We start from the raw sequence: 18,693 nt of genomic DNA, 5'->3' as shown, positions 1-18,693 counted from the left end.
TTTGGTTTTCCTGGGAGAGGTGGCTGCAGGAAGGAAATAAAAAAAAATACACCTTTTCTTTGAAAGGTGGAAAACCCCTTTCCTAGTGGCTTTATCCATCAGAAAGCAGATGAGATGTACCAAGCCCAATTCTTTTCCCACTGTGGCTCCCCCTCCCACGTGCTCTTTCTCCAAGCTGTAGAGAGCACTTGGCTCTACCTCTTGCATCTGGCATTCCAGACACCTGGCGTCACAGATGAAACAAATCAGCTTTTAATGGTCTCCAGCCTCAACTCCATCCCATTCTGCACCAGGGCAGGAAACCCTCTTGCCACTGATTTTCGAAGTGGTTTCTCAGGACACAGCTTGTCCAGGTTTTAAAGGATTTTGATAAATTGTCAAAGGTTCAGCAAAACGACAAGACTTCTCCAAAGTCTGGAAAAAGTGAGTTACAATGAGAGACTAAGAGAGCTCAGTCTCTTTAGTTTAGCTAAGAAAGCCGAGAATTCAGATAGCAGAGGGCTCCTCAATCTAGCAAAGGCAAAATGAGATCCACTGGCTATAAGCTGAAACTTCAATAAATTGGTTAAAATGTGCCTACTACTTCTATCCAGGCACTGTATTTTATACCCTTGCATCAATAAAAATTACACCCTATCCCCCATCTTTGGCGACTCTCTTTCTTTGCCTCTGTCCCCATCCCTTACCAGCTGCTCCATTGCCCCAACCCAGCCGCTGGTCTCCTTCACAAGGTTTCTGCCTTTTAATCTCCCTGAGGAGGAAGGGTTGGAACTGGGGATGCCCTACACCAGTCAGTACTTCCTGGGATAGAAGGGAGGTTACTGGGAGATCAGCAACTGATGCTTTGAGCAGCCTCCAGCTCACTTTGCAATGCAGTAGCACAAGAGCCAGCCTTTGAAGCCTTGCTATCAATGCACCTGATACCAGTCACAGCCTCTGTGCCAGGCAGCTTGCCTGCTCATCAGGCAGCGCTTCATGGGAGACTGACTTTGACCCCGCAGGCTGCATGTGTATGACTCACAAGGAAGCAGCCCACTTTCCTGGGATGTTAAGGACACTCACTTGGGTGATTCAGTGTGTTAGCACCTTGAGCACTTTCCCAACACATCTGCTCCATTCAACCTGCTCTCTGGGGAGCTACCTTATGCTGAGCAACCCAGCACCACAGCTGTTACATGAGGCTGGGAGCCACCCACAAGCTGGTGAAGTTGAGGAGCCTGAGGACTGCAACTGACTAGGACAAAGTAAAGCCAGTTGTAGCAGCCTGGGGGCTGTCAGTGGAGACTTCCTCTCACGGCATGCGAACCCTCCCCCTCCCTCCCCCCGCTGAACTGCCTACTGGTAGGCTATTATAAAATTAGGTCTTCTGGGCAGTGGACTGCACTTTGGTCACCTCCACTACACCGGTACAGAGCAAGAACTGGACAAGTAGAATCCAGTCAGATTGGAAATCCAGCTGGCCTCTGTCACCCTCACATGGGCACAGCTAGTACCTCTGTGCTGTGGTGTGTACAGCTCCCCACACAGCTGGTCACAGTGCTGCTGCTGAGATTTTCCTGGAGCAGCATGAGTGGCTAGAGATGAAGAACTGGAGCAGGCTGAGCTGATTTCTTATGCCCTGGAGGCACAGTTGCTCAGTCCTGGCTGAGGCTCCTATTCCTACCAGTATGATGAGATGCATAGATCTCACCCTGCCCCAGCAACAGGAGAAAGGAAAACAATTATAGAGAAACATCTCCTGCTGCCTAGAGAGGTCTGGTTGCCACAGTGACAATGGCGATGCCAGCAGATGATGCTCATTGACCTTGAAGAGAAGCTCGAAAGTGCAGCAGGTGGGGCAAAGGCAGCCTCCTTCCCCTTGGCTGAAAAAACAGGGAGAGGTGTTGGAGGCAGGACCCCCAATCTCTCCCAGTGTTTGAGGCCTGGGGATCTTGTGAGTCTGGGCAGCACGGTGAAGGAGTGCAGGTGAGTGTATTCCAAATTCCAACACATGCCTCACAAAGCAATTGAGCTGGTCTTCCCTACCCTGGGCACACTCCCTCCCAGAGTGCCTTCTAAGGGCTGATAGACAACAAATGGCTAAGAGGAGAACTGCTGAGCTAGCAGCACTTCTGGCTGGACCGTTCTGGGCCAGAGTCATCCAGCAACCCCTGCAGTTAATAGGAGCTGGGAATGTTCTGGAGCATGCCATCTTCTAGATCTTTAAAATCCTAGTTCACAGCAAGGGACAGTGAAGAGTTGGCTCCACCTAGAGGAAGGAAGCAGTATAAAGCAGGCAGGACTTCAGTGCCAGGAAGAGGGATGCTCCTTCCAGAGCCCAGCAGCTGAGTGCTGCTGTGGGCCAGTCCCACGCAGAGCCCCTGAGTGAGCACAGTGGGCTAGAAAAGCCCTATCAAGGGGAGGGGCTGTGTGCCCATGAGCCAGAGCACAGCATTCAAGCCAGCTGCAATTCCTATCTAAATATTCAGGAGATGAGGGAAAAAGCAGTTCAAGAGAGCTGGTAGTTTTTCAAAAAGAGACATTAAGGGCACAAAAGCAAACTATCCCACTGGGTAGGAAAGATAGGAAGTCTGGCAAGAGACCACACTGGCTTACCCAGGAGATCTTCAATGATCTAAAACTCAAAAGAGAGAGTCCTACAAAAATTGGAAACTAGGTCAAATTACAAAGGATGAATATTAACAAATTAAACAAGTATGTAGGGACAAAATTAGAAAGGCCAAGGCACAAAATGAGATGAAACTAGCTAGAGACATCATGGGTAACAAGAAAACATACTACAAATACATTAGAAGCAAGAGGAAGACCAAGGACAGGGTAGGCCCGTTACCCAATGAGAAGGGAAAAACAGTAACAGAAAATGTTGAAATGGCAGAAGTACTAAATGTTTCAAAAAAGAAAAGGAATACTTGTGGCACCTTAGAGACTAACAAATTTATTTGTTAGTCTCTAAGTGCCACAAGTACTCCTTTTCTTTTTGCGAATACAGACTAACACGGCTGCTACTCTAAATGTTTCAAAGTTTTCACCAAACAGGTTAGCAGCGATTGGACATCTAACATAACGAATGCCAGCGAAAATTAGGTAGGATCAGAGGCTAAAATATGGAAGAACAAGTTAAAAATTACTTAGATAAGACAGAGGTCTTTGACTCAGCAGGGCCGGATGAAATACATCCTAGAATACTCAAGAGCTGACTGAGGAGATATTTGAGCCATTAGCGATTAGCTTTGAAAAGTCATGGAAGATGGGATAGATTCCAGAGGACTGGAAAAGGGCAAATATAGTGCCAATCTATAAAAAGGGAATAAGGACAACCTGGGGAATTACATACCATCCAGGTTAACTTCAGTACCCAGAAAGATAATTGAACAAATAATTAAGCAATCAATTTGCAAACACCTAGAAGATAATGTGATAATTAATAGTCAGCATGGATTTATCAAGAACTAAATCATGTCAAAGCAATCTAATAGCTTTCTTTGACAGGGTAATAAGCCTTGTGGATGGGGGGAGGAAGCGGTAGATGTGGTATGTCTTTACTTTAGTAAGGCTTTGATACTGGATTGCATGATCTCCTCATAAACAAACTATCATAGAGTATCAGGGTTTGAAGGGACCTCAGGAGGTCGTCTAGTCGAACCCCCTGCTCAAAGCAGGACCAACACCAACTAAATCATCCCAGCCAGGAACTTGTCAAGCCTGACCTTAAAAACTTCAAAAGGAAGGAGATTCCACCACCTCCCTAGGTAACACATTCCAGTGCTTCACCACCCTCCTAGTGAAAAAGTTTTTCCTAATATCCAACATAAACCTCCCCCACTGCAACTTGAGACCATTACTCCTTGTTCTGTCATCTTCTACCAGTGAGAACAGACTGGATCCATCCTCTTTGGAACCCCCTTTCAGGTAGTTGAAAGCAGCTATCAAATCCCACCTCATTCTTTTCTGCAGAATAAACAATCCCAGTTCCCTCAGCTGCTCCTCATAAATCATGTGTTCCAGTCCCCTAATCATTTTTGTTGCCCTCCGCTGGACGTTTTCCAATTTTTTCACATCCTTGTGTTGTGTGGGGCCCAAAACTGGACACAGTACTCCAGATGAGGCCTCACCAATGTCGAATAGAGGGCAACGATCACGTCCCTCGATCTGCTGGCAATGCCCCTACTTATACATCCCAAAATGCCACTGGCCTTCTTGGCAAGAAGGGAACACTGTTGACTCATATCCAGCTTCTCGTCCACTGTAACCCTTAGGTCCTTTTCTGCAGAACTGCTGCCTAGCCATTCAGTCCCTAGTCTATAGCGGTGCGCAGGATTCTTCCATCCTAAGTGCAGGACTCTGTACTTGTCCTTGTTGAACCTCATCAGATTTCTTTTGGCCCAATCCTCTAATTTGTCTAGATCCCTCTGTATCCTATCCCTACCCTGTAGCATATCTACCTCTCCTCCCAGTTTAGTGTCATCTGCAAACTTGCTGAGGGTGCAATCCACGCCATCCTCCAGATCATTAATGAAGATATTGAACAAAACCAGCCCGAGGACTGACCCTTGGGGCACTCTACTTGATACCGGCTGCCAACTAGACATGGAGCCATTGATCACTACCCATTGAGCCCGACAATCTAGCCAGCTTTCTATCCATTTTATAGTCCATTCATCCAGCCCATACTTCTTTAACTTGCTGGCAAGAATACTGAGAGAGACCGTGTCAGAAGCTTTGCTAAAGTCAAGGAACAAAACGTCCACTGCTTTCCCCTCATCCACAGAGCCAGTTATCTCATCATAGAAGGCAATTAGATTACTCAGGCATGACTTGGTGAATCCATGCTGACTGTTCCTGATCACTTTCTTCTTCTCTAAGTGCTTCAGAATTGATTCCTTGAGGACCTGCTCCATGATTTTTCCAGAGACTGAGGTGAGGCTGACTGGCCTGTAGTTCCCCGGATCCTCCTCCTTCCCTTTTTTTAAAGATGGGCCCTACATTAGCCTTTTTCCAGTCATCCGGGACCTCCCCCGATCGCCATGAGTTTTCAAAGATAAGGGCCAATGGCTCTGCAATCACATCCGTCAACTCCTTTAGCACTCTCGGATGCAGCGCATCCGGCCCCATGGACTTGTGCTCGTCCAGCTTTTCTAAATAGTCCCAAACCACTTCTTTCTCCATAGAGGGCTGGTCACCTCCTCTCCATGCTGTGCTGCCCAGTACAGTAGTCTGGGAACTGACCTTGTTCGTGAAGACAGAGGCAAAAAAAGCATTCAGTACACTAGCTTTTTCTACATCCTCTGTCACTTGGTTGCCTCCCTCATTCAGTAAGGGGCCCATGCTTTCCTTGACTTTCTTCTTGTTGCAAACATACCTGAAGAAAGCCTTCTTGTTACTCTTAAGATCTCTTGCTAGCTGCAACTCCAAGTGTGATTTGGCCTTCCTGATTTTATTCCTGCATGCCTGAGCAATATTTTTATACTCCTCCCTGGTCATTTGTTCAATCTTCTACTTCTTGTAAGCATCTTTTTTGTGTTTAAGATCAGCAAGGATTTCACTGTTAAGCCAAGTTGGTCGCTTGCCATATTTACTAGTCTTTCTACACATCAGGATGTTTTGTCCCTGTAACCTCAAAAAGGATTCTTTAAAATACAGCCAACTCTCCTGGACTCCTTTTCCCCCTCATGTTATTCTCCTAGGGGATCCTGCCCATCAGTTCCCTGAGGGAGTCAAAGCCTGCTTTTCTGAAGTCCAGGGTCTGTATTCTGCTGCTCTCCTTTCTTCCTTGTGTCAGGATCCTGAACTCTACCATCTCATGGTCACTGCCTCCAGGTTCCCATCCACTTTTGCTTCCCCTACTAATTCTTCCCGGTTTGTGAGCAGCAGGTCAAGAAGAGCTCTGCCCCTAGTTGGTTCCTCCAGCACTTGCACCAGGAAATTGTCCCCTACACTTTCCAAAAACTTCCTGGATTGTCTGTGCACCACTGTATTGCTCTCCCAGCAGATATCGGGGTGATGGAAGTCTCCCAGGAGAATCAGGGCCTGCGATCTAGTAATTTCCATTAGTTGCCGGAGGAAAGCCTCGTCCACCTCATCCCCCTGGTCCGGTGGTCTATAGCAGACTCCCACCGCAACATCACCCTTCTTGCTCACACTTTTAAACTTAATCCAGAGACGCTCAGGTTTTTCTGCAATTTCATACTGGAGCTCTGAGCAGTCATATTGTTCTCTTACATACAATGCAACTCCCCCAGCTTTTCTGCCCTGTCTGTCCTTCCTGAACAGTTTATATCCATCCATGACAGTACTCCAGTCATGTGAGTTATCCCACCGAGTCTCTGTAATTCCAATCACATCATAATTCCTTGACTGTGCCAGGACTTCCAGTTCTCCCTGCTTGTTTCCCAGGCTTCTTGCATTTGTGTATAGGCACTTGAGATAACTCGCTGATCGTCCCCCTTTCTCAGTACGAGGCAGGAGCCCTCCCCTTTTGCGCTCTCCTGCTCGTGCTTCCTTCCTATCCTACGTCCCCACTTACTTCAGGGCTTTGGTCTCCTACCCCTAGTTAACCTTGTTTAAAGCCCTCCTCACTATGTTAGAGGAGGGAAATACAACCTAGATGGAGCCATGAGGTGGGTGCATAACTGGTTGGAAAACGATTCCAGAGAGTAGGTATCAGTAGTTCACAGTCAAGCTGGAAGGGTCCTGCAGGGATCAGTTCTGGGGCCAGTTCTGTTCAATATCTTCAATGATTTAGATAATGGCATAGAGAGTACACTTATAAAGTTTGCGGACAATACCAAGCTGGGAGAAATTGTAAGTGATTTGGAGGATAGGATTAAAGTTCAAAATGATCTGGACAAACTGGAGAAATGGTCTGAAGTAAATAGGATGAAATTCAGTATGGACAAATACAAAGTACTCCACTTAAGAAGGAAAAAAAAATCAGTTGCACACATACAAAATGGGAAAAGACTACCTAGGAAGGAGTACTGTGGAAAGGGATCTGGAGGTCATAGTGGATCACAAGCTAAATAGGAGTCTACAGTGCAACACTGTTGCAAAAAAAGCAAAGATCATTCTTGGATATATTAGCAGGAGTATTGTAAGCAAGACAGGAGAAGTAATTCTTTTGCTCTTCTCCATGCTGATAAAGCCTCAACTGGAGTACTTTGTCCAGATCTGGGCACCGTATTTCAGGAAAGATGTGGACAAATTGGAGAAAGTCCAGAGAACAGCAACAAAAATGATTAAAGATCTAGAAAACATGACCTCTGAGGAAGACTGAAACAATGGGGTTTGTTTAGTCTGGAGAAGAGACGGCTGAGAGGGACGACACAGTTTTCAAGTACATAAAATGTTGTTACAAGGAGGAGAAAGAAAAATGTTCTCTTTAACCTCTGAGGATAGGACAAGAAGCAATGGGCTTAAATTGCAGCAAGGGCAGTTTAGATTGGACATTAGGAAAAACTTCCTAACTGGTCAGGGTGGTTAAGCACTGAAATAAATTGCTCAGGGAGGTTATGGAATGTCCATCACTGGAGGTTTTTAAGAGCAGGTTAGAAAACACCTGTCAGGGATGGTCTAGATAATCCTTAGTCCTGCCATGACTGCAGGGGACTGGACTAGATGGCCTGTCCAGGTCCCTTCCAGTCCTATGATTCTATGATTTAAATACTAGCAAGTTGGTAGCTAGATATTACCCAGTTGAGGGGGAATGTCCCAGCAGTATCTCCCTCCACCAAACTAAGTGCCTTCTCCTGCAGCTGAATGGCCCAGGACAGGCACTGGCCATGAAGCAGAGAAAGAGGCTGCAACAGGGTGGATGAGGGGGTTTCTGCTTGTGAATTATTAGAAAAAAGTCAGCTTTTATGCACACATTTTCCTGCCGGTTCTAGGGCTTGTGTTGCCGTACTCCTGCTTGGCCTCGTCTGCACTAGCAACCTTTGCAAGGATTTTCCTGCTCTGCTCCTCATCTCCCCCTGCTGCCAACAGTGGAGCTGGAATGCAGGAAGGGCACTGATTGTCATACTCCCACGTCATCCAACCCTGTGGCAGTCAGAGTGCAAGTGCCCTCCTGCCACTCCAGCACCCTCAGGGGTGGCAGCAGGAGAGCTCACTACATGCAGGGGTATATGTCAAGGCCAAGCAGGGTTATGGCAGCAGCAGTCCCACCCTGTGAACCAGGGAAAAGGGGTTTTATGGAGACTAAAAGTTTTCGCTAAGCCCCAGTTAACACAAACACCTCACAAATGGTGCACTGAATGAGGCAGGGGTCCTGGGAAAAAACAAAATGAGAGTATCCTAATGCATGCCGTTACAGCCAGGAGTGAACTGCACCTAGGAGCTCTCTCTTGGAGGGACCCTTTCCAAAGCATAGGGCTGTGCCACTCTCAAGGTGGACCCTCCCAGTTCACCCCATTTTTAGACTGGATCACCAGGCTTCAGCACTTCCTCTTTACCAACTGTATTGACCTTGCAATTGGCTGAGACACAAGCTCTCTGTATACAAGGCTTACCTGGCCCTCAATGACCACGTAACCAAGGGCTGGAAAAGCTCTTGCAGGCTCCACCTCTCTAGGTCTTGCCAAATCCAGGAAGCTGAGGCTGACACCCCCACCGCTCCCAGAGTGAAAACCACACCAGATTTCCTCTCCGTGTCTCAGAGGTATTAGGCCTTTGTTGTACATCCAAGACCCAACTTCCACCCCAAATACACACCCATTTTGCAGGTTTCCTTACACCATGCCAAGCCAAGCCATGGCACTGTCATGCTTTGGTGGGGGACAGAGTCAGGCCTTAGCCTCACAGAATCACAGAGTTGGAAGGGACCTCCGGAGGTCATCTAGTCCAACCCCCTGCTCAAAGCAGGACCAATCCCCAATTTTTGCCCCAGAACCCTAAGTGGCCCCCTCAAGGATTGAACTCACAACCCTCGGATTAGCAGGCCAATGCTTAAACCACTGAGCTATCCCTCCCCCGCAGGGCTCATCCCCTCCAATAGATGAATGGCACTAGTTTTAACACAGATATCACGGACACATGCACTTCCAACACTCCATCATCCCAAGTGCAACGAAGGGAGTCTCTCCCCTGTGGGGGCTCAGGAAGCTTTAGGTGCAGTGGTCTGACCTGAATCCACAAGTTCAGCTCAGCAGCGTATACAGCAATAACTCCTCAAAGACAAACCAGACTGCTGGACACATTGGGGGTTTCAGCGCTTTGCCCAAGCTGCTGCAGTGGTAAGAGAGATGGAAGCCAGACATATAGTGTAGCATGTTTACTGTGAACACACACATCCTGATATAGCACAGAGATCTTTGGGTACAGCTTCCCCAGAGACTACAGACACACATACAAACCTGTACCATAAATACAGTCCTGCCCTAAAGGCGGGACAAAGGAATACACTTGCTCTGGCAGATTGTCACTTTTCTGAAGAGGTGACATCACAGCCCCTGCCACTGCAGATGGGGAATCCTCTAACTGCAATGGCTCAGGAGGCAGGACCCCTGTAGTTACCATGCCTCTGGGCTTGTGCTTGATGCTCATTTACATAAATATATATTAAATAGTTTGTACTTTAATCACAATAGCGATTTCTCCTTATCAGTGTCTTACAAATAAAACCTGATTTGCTCAAAAAGCAGTTGCACTTTGTTTCTGTCACCGCAGGGTTCAGAGCTCAAACCTCATTCAACCCTCAAGGACCAGAAAGACCCGTCTGTGTACCCACCGCGAACCCCTCCTAGAGTGGGCACCAAGCCCCTCCCTGCAGAATCCCAGCCCAAAGGGAACACACAAGGGGCAGCCACTGAAAGGGGTCCCCCCACAAGCAGTGGTCCCCAACATGATCCTGCAGTGCTCCAAGTAAAGCTTCCCATCGCATCCCCATTACCCTCCCTGTCCCATGCCCCCCACCAGTGTTTCTCCCTACAATCAGACTTGCCTCTGTGCCCCCCACAACCATCCCCACCTGGGGGTGACTGACAGGCGAGGTGAGAGAAGCAGACAGTTACCAGACCTGGCAAGTGAAGCAGTCAGGCTGGGTAGGGGCAGCAGGGCCCACAGAAGGAAGGAGCTGGTTTGGCAGCAGGCAATGTTCAGTGTTACCTATTTTTCATTCAATCACATAAAAGCCATTTCTGAACAGGCTTGTCGTGAACCTGCAGGCTAGGATTTCTCTGTTCCAGAAGCCACCAGCTTGCAAAGGCACTCTTATCAAACTGATTGTGCACCCTTGCCAAGCCTCGGGATCATTCTCCTGCTTCCAAGGACACTGCAGCTTAACCAAGATCCTCAAGCTGCCCTCAAATCTCCTCCCCTGGTATATTCCAACAGCCAGAGAGCAGGAGACCAACAACACAGTGCAGCTGGTCAGCACAAACATGCAGCTCTTGTATGTTCTGATGAGGCTTGTGGCTGCCACAATGCCCTTGTCTGCCAGACCCTGTGCCCCTCTCCATACAGTCAGTGGGCTGACACCAGCTGCAGGCAGCAGGCACCTCCTTTGGCCTCCTTACCCTGACAGCTGTGGACCCACCTCCCCTTCACTCCTGGCTCCAGTGCCACTGAAAAAGCAAGCCAAAGCACTCCCTATGACTTCAGTGGGAGTTGCCCCTGCTCACCCAGGGCTGACTTGGTTTTCTATTTAAGGAAGGCAGGGGTGCGTGTCCCTTTTCAGGTGGTGACAAGCTGACTGGTATCTCTGAACAGAACAGACTTTTCCCCTGTCCCTTGAACGATCCATAGACCAGTCTCCTATAGTCAGAGCTGTGGAGTGCCAGCTGCTGTGCAGAGAGTGATGTAACATCTGCCCAGCGGGTCGACTGGAGGGCTAGAAACATTATGCAAGACTTGGGCACAGCCGAGTCCACTCCACGATTGGGGAACCATACTGCTTCCAGACATTGACTGTCTCAGGGATTCACTTTTCTTCCCAGCATGCTTGCCAGAGAGGGAGATGCTAATTCTGTAGCTCCTGCTGACTAGCTGGCTGCTCATCCTCAACACTATTCTCACTGGACAGCTGTTGGTCCCGATACGGTTGACTGGATGGATGCTGATCTGATACAGCATTATCTGTGGACAGCTCTTCTTCCTTCTCCAGTATTTCCACCAGCTGCCCCTCACTTTGCTCCAAGATCTGCATCACTGGCTCCTCCTCATCCAGCTCAGATGTCTCCCCTGGCACTAGTGGCCTGATCACATCTGGTTCTAACATCTCCCCAGCTGGCCTCTCTTCACCTGAATCTGACATCTTCCCAGACAGCCCTCTCTCACCTGGCTCCAGCTTCCCTTTCTCACCCAGCTCCCACATTCCCCCAGCTGGCTTCCCCTCACCCTGCTCCAGCTCCACCAACTCATCTTTTTCAGATGTCTCTCTAGACAGCCTGGTCTTGCCCAGCTCCAGTACCCCGGTCTTGCCCTGTTCTGGCACCTCCTCAGATGGTTCCTCCTTGCTTGGCTCTGGGACCTCCAAGAGCCCTGGCACCCTCATCAGGCCTTGTTCTGGCATCTCTCCCAGGGGGTTCTCTATCAAGGGCGCAGACCCACCCAGCTCCAACTCAAGTGCCTCTCCCAAAGGCTCCATCTCACTCTGTTCAGGGGGCTGGCAGTTCAGTCGCTCTTCACTTATTTGGGGACTGACGGAAGATTTCTCAGTGAAGCCGAAGCGAGCGTAGTTCTCCATTGAGGTCGGGGAGGAGGGGCCTGCACTGGAGACAGTGCTGGAAGGGCCACTGCTGTCTGCAAAGCAATTCCAGAAAACATCAGACAAACAGTTAGAGAGTCAGTACTTAGCTGAAAACCTCAGCCAAAGTCTGTGCCGAAAAGCCTATTAAATGGCATGTAGCACATTCCCAGACATCAGCACCTGACTGCTCCCTCCAATGGGAAGGCAGCACTGAGTGAACTGTGCACCAGGGTGGGACCCAAGTGGAAGTCACTCTTGGAGGAGTGTCTGGGCTTAACTGGTAAACAGCAGGTAGGCACACACTGAACAACATTCTCCTGGTTTTATACCAGACGTAACAGCGTGCATCCAACCCCCAGAACTGAACCAGGTTTGAGGGGACTGGAAATCTCACTGTCACTTCTATTTCTTTGAAAAACAAAATGTTCTGCCAATGATGCCAGACTGACAGCACTGGAGTCTATTTAACCACAGGCCAGGCAAGGTATTCCACACCATCCCCTCCTCATGGTTCAGGAGAGACCAGAGTTGGTCCTTGGGGCCATCCATGCCCTGGCCTCCCTGTTGCGACTTCCCATAAGCATGCCAATTGGTGCAGTTGTGATGGTGATGATTTTGGGATGTTGACATATACTTGCTAGGAACTGCTATGGTTGTAGGGAACTGAGCGAAAACCTACAGGTCCCTACAAGCATAGCAGAAGTGAGCAATGCATACACGGATTCTCTCAGTAGTTATGTCTGGTAACTGTGTATATGTGGCAGTTCTCTCTCAGTGGAGGAGGCAGCCAGAACAGCCAGGAAGGTGGGTAGGACCAGTCCACCACCTGCTCTAAAAAAAACAACTTACTGTAATCATGCAGGATCTTTTCCAAAAGCAGCTGATCACCAACATATGAACCCCTTGGGTAACAGTCCCAACAGGCTTTCAACTGCTTATATTTCTGTCTCAGAGCAGTGGCTCTAAACTCAGATGAGGGGTGGGAGACACCAGGTATACCACTGCTGACAGATAAAAGCCACCTCTCTCTTTCTCAAAAGTACATCTGGCAATTCTGTACATAGTGGACGTAACTAGCATCAAGCCCAGGAATGGAAAGGGAAGAAAAATCAAGCCATTACATGCTTTTATTCATTTATACCCTTCTGCAGACTATAGGACTCCACTATCAAATATTATGTCCACCATGTCCAAAAAATTGTAAGTGGGCCATAAACAAACAGATAGCCCAAGGCCCATGTAGCTGCTCTGCACTTTTTTCCCATAGGTACACTCCCTAAAGAGAGTGATGCCATTGGTCTTGTAGTGCATAATTTGAAGCCTGGCCTTAGGCTATGGAATAGTCACCTTCTTTTATTTTGCGGTGGGTGAAAGGCAATAAAGCATGATATAGATTTTCTGAATTATTTTCTCCTGTTGGTAGGTATCTTGATTGCCCATGATGCAGCGAGATTTGGCCATCGTGTCTCCTTGGGATGCCATGGGACCAGACAGAAGGAAGTGCTAATTCATGAGCCCGGTCAACCCTAAATAAAAGCTTGATCGGGATTCCAGAACTCTAAGGGCCATCATGTCCTTGTGAAATGTGCATTACGGATCCATTATGGATAGTGTCCCCCATGCAAACGTACTCCTGGATGAAGCTATCACTGAGAACCACTACTGCACTCCTGCTACAAAGAACAGGGATGCAGAATAAATATTTAAATAAGTGGACCAGTTAGATCTTGTAACATGTCAGACGTAGGTTCTAGCATGGATACAAGCTTAGGTGTACATAAAACTATGACTTGCATATCAGAACCCAGCAAGACCATAGCATCTAACTGAGTTAAGGGCTGCTAACTGGGACTCAGACCTGCAGACAGATTGCCCTGTGGGAACTGTAACTTACTGAGGATTGAAGGGTTCCAGGGATCTGCATCACCTTCAATACATAATCTAAGGGCCTGTCTACGTGAACAATTAGTTTGCGGAAAGCTAGGGTCTGAATCTACCACACACTAGCTGCGGGCTAACTATGCATGGGGAGCCTGCTTACAGCCTAACAGTTCGTTAATGCCCTTTGCTCTAGTCCCATTTCAAAGCTGACAGGATCAAAGAGCATTAACAAACCCAGAGCCCACATGGACATTGTCTGTGACAGGCTAGTGCAGGTGATTCACACCCCAGCTTGCCACAAACTAAATGTTTGCACAGACAAGCCCTAAGCTTCAGAGCAGCAGCCGTGTTAGTCTGTATTCGCAAAAAGAAAAGGAGTACTTGTGGCATCTTAGAGACTAACGAATTTATTTGAGCATAAGTTTTCGTGAGCTACAGCTCACTTCATCGGATGCATTTGGTGGAAAAAACAGAGGAGAGATTTATATACACACACACAGAGAACATGAAACAATGGGTTTATCATACACACTGTAAGGAGAGTGATCACTTAAGATAAACCATCACCAGCAGCGGGGGGGGGAAAGGAGGAAAACCTTTCATGGTGACAAGCAAGGTAGGCTAATTCCAGCAGTTAACAAGAATATCAGAGTAACAGTGGAGGGTGGGGGAGAAATACCATGGGGAAATAGTTTTACTTTGTGTAATGACTCATCCATTCCCAGTCTCTATTCAAGCCTAAGTTAATTGTAAAAAGAAAAGGAGTACCCGTGGCACCTTAGAGACTAACAAATTTATTAGAGCATAAGCTTTCGTGAGCTACAGCTCACTTCATCGGGTGGCACCTTAGAGACTAACAAATTTATTAGAGCATAAGCTTTCGTGAGCTACAGCTCACTTCATCGGATGCATCCGATGAAGTGAGCTGTAGCTCACGAAAGCTTATGCTCTAATAAATTTGTTAGTCTCTAAGGTGCCACGGGTACTCCTTTTCTTTTTGCGAATACAGACTAACACGGCTGCTACTCTGAAACCTGTCATTAAGTTAATTGTATCCAGTTTGCAAATTAATTCCAATTCAGCAGTCTCTCCTTGGAGTCTGTTTTTGAAGCTTTTTTGTTGAAGGATAGCCACTCTTAGGTCTGTGATCGAGTGACCAGAGAGATTGAAGTGTTCTCCAACTGGTTTTTGAATGTTATAATTCTTGACGTCTGATTTGTGTCCATTCATTCTTTTACGTAGAGACTGTCCAGTGTCTACATTTGGCCAATGTACATGGCAGAGGGGCATTGCTGGCACATGATGGCATATATCACATTGGTAGATGCGCAGGTGAACGAGCCTCTGATAGTGTGGCTGATGTGATTAGGCCCTATGATGGTATCCCCTGAATAGATATGTGGACAGAGTTGGCAACGGGCTTTGTTGCAAGGATAGGTTCCTGGGTTAGTGGTTCTGTTGTGTGGTGTGTGGTTGCTGGCGAGTATTTGCTTCAGACTGGGGGGCTGTCTGTAAGCAAGGACTGGCCTGTCTCCCAAGATCTGTGAGAGTTGTATCCTTGAGTCAGGGCCTCATGAACTCTGTGGCCAGGAGAACTAAATTGTGCTGCAAAAAGTCTCTGGATTCAGTGGCATTCCAGAGTGGAAAGCTGCAGAACTTAAATTTAAATTAAAAGGTATAGATTTTTAATTAACTATAAAAATAATTAATCCATTCAGTATAGTCACTCCTGGGTTATCACCTTGATGTTCCATTTAATATTATGCTTTCCCGCCCATTTTCAAATTTTGAATATACCACATATTTCTGTGTTGTCAACACAAGTGCACCACGAGGTTGCCAGGGGAAGCTGGAGCTTGTGTTGCTGGGGAGGCAGTTTGGAACTATGGATAAGCACTTTAGCTGGATGTTTGTTTAAAGTGATCAGTTATTAACTAGTTTAGTTTATCTCATTGTAAATGTCAATGTTGTTAAGGTGCCAAAGTGCAGAGTCCCTGGGGATGACTTTACCTGCACTATTGTTTCATGTCTGCCTGGTTCACACAGTTCCTATGTGGAAAGCGGAGATTCTGGAACAGGGTTCTCTGGCAAGGGGTGGATTCCATGGCAAATTCCAAGGCTGCAGAACTATGGAATTTCTGGGGCTCTGCCTTGAGCATGCCAACGGGGTGAATTTTTATCCTAGCTGCTCATAACTTGCTACTCCTTGTCCAGAATATATGAGGGTTACTTTGGCCACATCTATACTAGCACTTAAACTTTTGTGGTTCAGGAGTGTGAAAAAAATCCCCGAGCGACATGAATTTTGTTGGCATAAGCGCTTGTGTGCATGGTGCTATGTTGGCAGGAGACAGTCTCCCGTCGGCAAAACACAGCTAAACAAGCACTTTCACAGTGGCACAGCTGTGCCGCTCTAAGCTTGTAAATGTTGACACGGCCTTACTTGTAACCAGAGATGACTTGTGCCTCCTGGGGGGGCACAATGTGAGGGGGGGTCCAAGTGACCACACCACGTGTTGCCTCTGGGAGGAACCTTCCAGCCCCTCCTCCCTGGGCTAGTTCACTCAATCCTGCCAGCTCCTGGGGGGCTAGGGCTACAGCAATGGGGAGCACTGTGCCTCTGGGCCTGGCTGGGAGCCCTGGGTATGGAAGCTGCAACTGGAAAATCATATTTTCCCTGCATCCAAGCAACATATCTAGCTCATTTTAAATAGTAACACTTTTTAGTAGGCAATTTTCATAGAATGTCCTGCTTAATTCTAACCAACGAGAACATGACTACTAAGAGCAGCCAAAATCTGACAGCCCAGGCCATGAGATGAAGAGACTGAGGATCTGGATGAAGGATCCTGCCTTGTTGCTGTAACAAGAGATCCGGACACAGAGGAAAATGCATGTAAAGTCCTGCTGACAGCTGATGCAGATTCATGTACCGCTGCTGTCTCAGACAGGCTTAGGCAATCAATATAATTTTTGCCCTGTCCTGACAAATTTTTGTCACCACTTTCTGAATCAAGGTGTGTTGGGGGAGGGAGGGATACATAGAAGGCTCCTTCCCCAACGTAGAAGGAAGGCATCTGAAATGGACTGACTGGCTGTCAAACAGGTCTACATCGGGATAACATCAACAGGGGAAGATGTCTTGCATACTTGGATCTTTCAGAGACCACTCGTGAATCTGAGAACTGTCCCTGCAGAGGCTGCTAGCACATTGCTCTTGTCTGCTAAATGCAGGGCCATTAGATAGATCTTGTGAATCGCATAATCTGACCACCTTGGCACATACCTGGAAAGAATGAGGCCCCCCTTCCTTACTTGTGTAACGCACAGCAGGAGCGTTATCCAGTGCTCCCTGAACAGCCTTCCCCCCTTTTATATGAAGAAGGAACGATCTGAGGGTCAAATGGGCTGGCTCTTAATTCCAAACACATTTTCTCAAAAAGACCAGATTGTAAGCCAGAGTAAATGAGCTGTCCATCCAGTGTTGGCTGCATCTGACGGTACCGTGACTGGGGGTGAAGGAAGATTGAACAGGACGCCTCAGAGTATTTGATCCGTTTGTCCATCACATCAGTGAATTTAGAACATCCTGAGGCATGGTGACAAATATTTTCTGACTGTCCTGGTTGGGTATGTAGACCTGAGCCATCCAGTGCAGCACTGGTTTCATTCAGAGATGAGAAAACCGAGTTATGTAAGTGGTTGCTGCCGTCAAGCCCATAAGATCCAGGAAGATGATCACTTTCCAAGATTGGCAGGCTTGAATTCGCAAAGCCACTTGCTCCATTTTTAGAAACCTGTCCTCTGGAAGTAAAGTTTTCCCTGCTACTGAGTCCAGCATAGAACCTATAAAAGGAATTCTGAGCTTGATAGAAATTCAATTTTTTGACATTAAGCAGCAGACCCAGATCCAAAAAGAGGGAGACTGTAACTGTGATGTGAAATGACAGACCCTCACGTGTAGCACCTTTTAGCTACCAATCCTCCAAATACGGGTAAACAAAAATACCCTGTCTTTTCAGATGTGTCGCTACCACAGAAAGGCATTTTCAAAAGACCCTTCACACTGTGGACAGGCTTAATGGGAGAACCTTGTACTGGAAATGGTACCCTGCCACCATTAAATGCAGACATTTTTGATGACTATATCGGCTAGAGACATAGAAGTAAGCATCCTTTAAATTGAGAATGCAAACCAATCCATAACTGCTGGCAAGGTAATTATGAAGGCCAGGGTTACCAGAGGAATACACTGGGGCAGGATGGGATGGGGGATTTCTTCCTCACGCAAGCAGGTAGTCAGCCAAAACATGAGCTTTTAGAAACATTAGAAATAAACGAGCAGAGAGCCCCATGGCTGCTGAGCCCTGCCACTCACCATCAAAAGAACCCAGTCACACAATCACATTTTTAAACTTGTTCAGCTCTCTTAAAACTAATTAAATTGTTTGCCCCACAGCTCCTATTGGGAGGCTGTTCCAGAGCCTCACGCCTCGCATGGTTAGAAGCCTTCTAATTTCCAGCCTGAATTTATTCTTGTGCCAACATTGTCTTTTGAGTTTAAATACTTCTTCATCCTCCCTGCTATATACTCCATGATGTACCTGTAGAGTAACCATACCCCCTCTCAGCCTTCATTTTGCTAGACTAACCAAGCCAAGCTCTTCCAGTCGCCTTTCAGAAGACAGGCCCTCCATTCCCCCTGATCATCCTAACTGCTCTTCTCTACACCTGAATTTGAATTCATCTTTCTTGAACATGGGTAACCACATCTGTATTCCAAATAATGTGTTACCAGCACCTTGTACAATGGCATTAATACTTTTCTATCTCTACTGTAAATGCCTTATCTGATACATCCCTAGGACTGCATTTGTGGATTGACCCAAACTGATGCACCACCAAGAATGAAATATGCACATGCAGCAAGAAAAGTAGGACTTTGCTACAACATAGAGCATATGCAGGCAGTCTGAGGTCAGAAGAGCCTCAAAGTCCTTTTTTCAGAGTAGCAGCCGTGTTAGTCTGTATTCGCAAAAAGAAAAGGAGTACTTGTGGCACCTTAGAGACTAACAAATTTATTAGAGCATAAGCTTTTGTGAGCTACAGCTCACTTCATCGGATGCATTTGG

At 47.2% G+C, this 18,693-nt stretch overlaps 1 protein-coding gene across 22 annotated transcripts in view; it reads right to left on the bottom strand.

Annotated features, from left to right (window-relative positions):
• PPIP5K1 (diphosphoinositol pentakisphosphate kinase 1) overlaps positions 1 to 18,693 on the bottom strand; it is a 216,118-nt gene that overhangs the window by 57,346 nt on the left and 140,079 nt on the right. For 17 of the 22 annotated variants that reach the window (XM_043494211.1, XM_038418433.2, XM_043494208.1 and 14 more), the window contains one exon: positions 10,368 to 11,733. The exons of the other annotated variants lie outside the window; for them this stretch is intronic. In XM_043494211.1, coding sequence (XP_043350146.1) covers positions 10,952 to 11,733 — 782 coding nt within the window. In that variant the 3' untranslated portion in view covers positions 10,368 to 10,951. Of the gene's footprint in view, positions 1 to 10,367; positions 11,734 to 18,693 lie in introns of those variants that run through there. 22 annotated transcript variants of the gene reach the window in all.

Source organism: Dermochelys coriacea, chromosome 10 (genome assembly GCF_009764565.3).
Source record: "Dermochelys coriacea isolate rDerCor1 chromosome 10, rDerCor1.pri.v4, whole genome shotgun sequence".
NCBI classification, from domain to species: Eukaryota; Metazoa; Chordata; order Testudines; family Dermochelyidae; genus Dermochelys; species Dermochelys coriacea.
This window is presented reverse-complemented; position numbering and strand designations above follow the sequence as displayed.